The 5708-nt window shown below is 41.6% G+C and overlaps 1 protein-coding gene across 1 annotated transcript in view; it reads left to right on the top strand.

The window, feature by feature from the left end:
* Window positions 1–1826: 1826 nt before the first annotated feature.
* Window positions 1827–5708, top strand: part of COLEC12 (collectin sub-family member 12) — a gene marked incomplete at its 5' end in the record, with an annotated part of 7738 nt that continues 3856 nt past the window's right edge. Inside the window, 3 exons of the mRNA XM_010015348.1 lie at window positions 1827–2873; window positions 4265–4753; window positions 5424–5560. Coding sequence (XP_010013650.1) covers window positions 1827–2873; window positions 4265–4753; window positions 5424–5560 — 1673 coding nt within the window. The remainder of the gene's footprint in view (window positions 2874–4264; window positions 4754–5423; window positions 5561–5708) is intronic.

Here is a 5708-nt window from a genome sequence, read left to right as displayed (position 1 = left end):
ATATTAATATATGCATAATGCATGTGCAATTTATTTCAAGACTGAAATAAATTTTGCTGAGCTTCATAAACCACATGTTGAGATGTGTATTTCTAGGAAAAATTGCTTGCTTGCAGCTTGATCATAAATTTTTATAACTTTTTCCCCTCAAAAATAGCCGGATTCTGAAGTATTTGCACAATGCATTTAGTTCAAAGACATGGAGTAATTCAGTGGCATGTACTTTTACTGATAAATATACAGAAGGAAAAATGTTACACTTCCAAGCACATGCAACTTTTGGGTTACATCTGGGTTATTATGTTATACTGATTAAATTTTCACAACTTGGAGTGCCTTTCATTCATTCATGCCCACACATTTTTACACGCTGCTGGATGGATGGCCAGTGAGATGCTCAGGACCTTCAGTTCCCATTTAAATGGACTTGCCATGGAGGAAGTTAAAAAAGTTATGGAGCAATGTGTGTGGGAGGCATAAAGGTAAGAGAACTGCTGTAGGGCCAGAAGGATAACAGCATGTGGTGAATGAAAGACAGGCCTTTAGGGATTAGCTGTATGTGAACCTGGCAGTTGTCAGAGCTGTGTGAGGAACACAATATAATTTGAGCTATAAGAAAGAGGTAAACACAGAGTCAGAGCTGAGAAGATCCTGGAGTGAGACAAGTGGCAGGGAGAGGAACTGTGCTTGAGAAGATGTCTATCCACAAAAGACTCCATAAACACTTCAGACTGAAATCTCACAAGCCACCATTTGATGTTTGCCATCATGACTCGTTCAGACACACCAGAAGAAAGCTCTACACACAGCTGTATTCACTGTAGTTTATGAAAACCAGCCTGCTCTCTCTTGGGGACATCTGAAATGATGGACTACAGAGCGTGTAATTCATAAATACAGCTACACTTAGATGAGGACAATAATATATGAACTGCGTGTACAAGAGAGAAGTGATTGAGGTCAAGAAAGGAAATCTTCCCTGAGAGTGAGTGCTGACTGCTTATTTGCTTGGTTTCCATGACCTGGCTGATGAGCTGTGCAGCCAGAGAAGCTTAATCATATTCAGACAAGCTTCCAGAAGTATTCTGTAGGGCAGTGTAAGCAAGAGCAGAGATGGTCCTCAAGGTTAAAGGTTTTGCCTTCCTCAAACTCAGAACATGAGGAAACAACAACAGCAAAGTAAATGGCATTAAAAGCAATAGGAATATATTAGAGAGAAAACCAGAAATACATTATATCCCATCACATCTGGAGTAGCCTGCTGGCAAAGCTTTTGTCACTAACCCAGATTGTTTTAAAAGACGTATTAGAACTTCTTTAAAACTAAACCTAAGATTTCAAAAAATGGGACTATAGGTACTAAATCACAATGAAGATATTCCACCTGCCAGGAAAAAGAAGAAAATATGAGCAGCTAAAATTTACTTACGAGCTTTCAGCAAAATCCAGCCATAGCTTTAAAACATGTATTTACTGATACCACTTTAATATTTTGAATTCTGTTTGCCATTCAGTTTTCATTCAGAATACAGCACTAATTGACTGCATTTACTCATCAGTGGTAATTTTTCCCATATATGATGCTAGAATCACCATTTTTTTCTCCTCAAGAAGACACAAGGTCTTCATTGATTCCTCTTTGATTTTTGCTATGTCTAGTGACAGAACTTTGCTTAGTGGTTTCTCTTTTCTGGAAATATACAACATTCTGTCTATTGACAAAACATTTGGACAACCTGACTGTACTTAAAATACACTGTGCTTTCTTACACTGTGTTTTAAAAAACTCATCCTAAAGCCTTTCTTTTTCATCTCCCATACAACAGATGACCAAGCTGGACAAAAAGCCATGGATACTAACACTGAACTGTCTAGCTTCAGATCTGACATTCTGGCTCTTCGTCAGCAGCTTCATGACATTGCAGAGAAAACTACCAGAAATAAAGATACACTGGAGAAGCTGCAAGAGTCTGGAAATGTATTGGATGATAGACAGAGCCAAATGAGAAGTGCCTTAGATAGTAACTCTATCATGATCATCAGTGTCAATAAGACTCTTCAGGCATATACTGGCTATATCAACAATCTTCAACAAGACACGAGTAATATCCAAACAAACTTGCAAAACCAAGTGCATTCTCATAATGTGGTCATCATGAACCTGAACAACTTAAACCTGACACAAATGCAGCAAAGAAATCTTATCAGTGTCCTGCAGAAGTCAATGGAAGATACAAGCTTGGCTATTCTAAGAATCAAGAATGACTTTCAAAATTTGCAGCAGGTTGTCCTTCAAGCCCGGAAGGACACCGACGGGCTTAAGGAGAGAGTACAAAATTTACAGACTTTGGCTGCCAACAACTCAGCATTGGCAAAAGCTAACAATGATACACTTGAAGACATGAACAACCAGCTCAGCTCCTTCAGCGGGCAAATGGAGAACATCACCACAATTGCCCAAGCCAATGAACAAAATCTAAAGGATCTCCAGGAACAACATAAAGAATATGAAAACAGAACTTCTGCCAAATTTAACCAGCTAGAAGAGAGGTTCCAGGTCTTTGAGACTGATATAGTCAATATCATTAGCAATATCAGCTACACTGCTCATCATCTACGAACACTGACTAGCAATCTCAATGAGGTCAGGACAACTTGTACAGACACCTTAAGTAAACATTCAGATGAGCTGATTTTTATGAACAGCACACTAGCCAATATTCGCTTAGACTCTGCATCTCTCAAGGTGCAACAGGATTTGATGAGGTCAAGGTTAGATGTTGAAGTTGCCAATTTGTCAGTGATTATGGAAGAAATGAAGCTGGTAGATTCCAAACATGGCCAGCTCATCAAGAACTTCACTATCTTACAAGGTACGTAGCTTCCCTAATGATGCCTCTAATAGTCTATGCCAAATTCCTGCTTATGTTACTTGTTTGGTTCTGTGGAAGATAGTGCATGCTGGTACAGAGTCCTGGGATTTTCCATTATCTAACCCTAAACTTTGGGAATGTAAACGTTGCTTGAATTTTCCTTGTTAATTTTCCTATGCCTTCTTTACATAGCTACAATGGGGGTAGTATGAAAGAAGGTTCTGACTTAGCAAATTTTTATTCTGACTGACTGACTGGGTCTGGTTTTGATTTAGTTTCTAAAATAAGCTAGTGAAGGTGTGGAACCTCAAGAAACCAATGCCTGCTAAGGAGGAAATGGCTAAAAAATATACGTTGGACTATTCCCAGAAAGGTCCGCCCTTACTGAAAAACAAGTTGCTATTTCACTTTCAGCCAGTTGTTAGTCTGCCAGAAAACATCCTACTTTGCTTAGATTTTTAATCCTGGGATATTTTGTTTTCTCCAGAAATAAATAGCATCAAGTTTAGGAGGCTTCTTCCAGCCAAGTATTATCCCAAATGAAAAGAACGCTTGTATTTCCAACCTGATGTGAACCAGTCAAGCCTAAAACTCTAATCACAAATATAAATCCATTGCTCCAAATAAACTAAGGCTGAATTAGAGCCAAGATTTCATGTCTGTAACCATAACCTCTCTGATTTCAACCAGGACTAAATCACTGCAGTTTAGGAATTTATCTCTGGAGGATTTAAAATTAACATAGATTGGCAGGGGGAAGAATACTGGCAAGGCATTTGCTCATCCATGATCAGAATCCCAAATTATTTTGATTTTTTATAGCTGTCACAGTGTTGCCATTTCCTATCATGGGTATTGTGCCCTTTCAAGTTATAGTTGGCTGGTTAGCAGCTAGTACTTCTGGTCTCTCCCACAGTTAGCCTATTACTCGCTATTCATCATTTTGTCCCTTTTTGACAACCCATTACTGACAAAGCAGTGAACAAGGTCATTGCAGGAGAAAGAGTCTTGTAGTATAAGAGAGGAGAGGTGGGGCAAGAAGTGTGGGAACAGAGGAGGGAATGGGAGCATCAACATGCAGGACAGAGTGTGTCTTGCAGGGACTGGTGCCTCAGCTGGTCACCTAGGGCATGGTGTCATTGTCCAGTTCACAGGACAAGGTGCTTCAGATTATTTTCTTCTGCATCCTGTATTTCATGGAGGCTGAGGAAAGATCAATGCTATACAGAACCTGAGAAGCAAATGTACAAGCATTGCTCAAAGTAACTGTTAGCCCAGTTTTCGCAGTTCTGAATATCCAATGTTGCTGGTCTGAAATACATTAAGTGAGGACCCCTCACTGGCTTTTTATTCTGTCCATATCCCCACTTTGCATGCTGACTTTCTTTCAGGCCCTCCTGGTCCAAGGGGACCTAAAGGTGACAGAGGCCCTCAGGGTCCTCTTGGCCCCGCTGGCCTGAAAGGACAAAAAGGAGAGAAAGGAGAGCCCGGACCACCAGGACCTGCAGGTGAGAAGGGCCCACCTGGGCCAACTGGGCCACCAGGAGAAAAAGGAGGAAAAGGTTCAAGAGGATCACCTGGCTCCAAAGGTCAGAGAGGTTCTCCTGGCAAGACGGGTCTGCCTGGACCAAGTGGAGACCCAGGGCCACCAGGTCCACAAGGCAAAGATGGTCCACCTGGGCCACAAGGTCCACCAGGATTTCAAGGGCTACAAGGAACTGTGGGCGAGCCAGGGGTACCAGGACCTCGAGGACTACCTGGGCTACCTGGAGTTCCTGGGCTGCCTGGTCCAAAGGGCCCACCTGGGCCACCAGGGCCACCAGGTCCAGGGATGCCAATGGCTCTACAAAGTGAACCTACATCAGTGCCTGAGGCTAATGGTAAGCTGTCAACACACTGCATGCGTCTTTTACTGAGATGTATCCCAGTAAAATATACATAGTAGAGGATGCTCACCACTTAGTTACTGGTTCAAATAACCTCTGCTACCTTAGACTAAGTGTGTGGGATTTATCAGAAAGAGCCTTGTTAAGTGAAGCCATACCTGTTCTTCCTTCTCATGACCTGAAAGTTAATGTTTACTGCTAAAGAAAAAGCAGCAGTAGTATGAGTAATAAATAATCCCCTCGACCATGCAGCTTAGCCTTGACTGCAGAGTCAGGATCCTAATAACTGAGACTGGATATTAGGAAAAAATTATTCACAAGGAGGGTGATCAGGCATTGGAACAGGCTGCCCAGGAAAGTGGTGGAATCACCATCCCTGGAAGTGTTCAAAAACCACGTACGAGGCCCTCAGTGACATGGTTTAGTGTCTGACTTGGCAGTCCTGGGGTAATGGTTGGACTTGATGATCTTAAGGGTCTTTTCCAACCTAGTTGATTCTGTGACTCCAGGTTTCTAAGTAAATTCCCAAACTGTATGCAGGTGCTTCAGGTCTCAGCATACTGTAGATGAGTGTGGGTTCCTCCACTTATTATTGGCCCTATGCAGAAAGTTGCCGCCAGCCCGTTACCAGTAACTAACTTAATACAAAAAATTCACATTACAGGTTGTTCTCCCCATTGGAAGAACTATACAGAAAAGTGCTATTACTTTTCAATTGAAAGAGAAATCTTCGAAGAGGCAAAGTTATTCTGTGAAGAGAGGGCATCACGCTTGGTTATCATAAACAACAAAGAGGAGCAGGTAATTACCTTCTCTTTCTGTTTTCCAAGGAGAGAGCTTGATGTTATTTAACATGTGGGAGTTACAAGGCAAGTGAGAAGCTGAGAGCATTGTGAATCCATATGGTGAAGTAGACACAGTGATTGACTCCACTTAGCATTTTGTTCAT

Source organism: Nestor notabilis, unplaced genomic scaffold, assembly GCF_000696875.1.
Source record: "Nestor notabilis isolate BGI_N333 unplaced genomic scaffold, ASM69687v1 scaffold33425, whole genome shotgun sequence".
In the NCBI taxonomy this organism is placed as follows: Eukaryota; Metazoa; Chordata; class Aves; order Psittaciformes; family Psittacidae; genus Nestor; species Nestor notabilis.
Note: the sequence above shows the minus strand (reverse complement) of the source record. Positions and strands in the feature narration are given on the sequence as shown.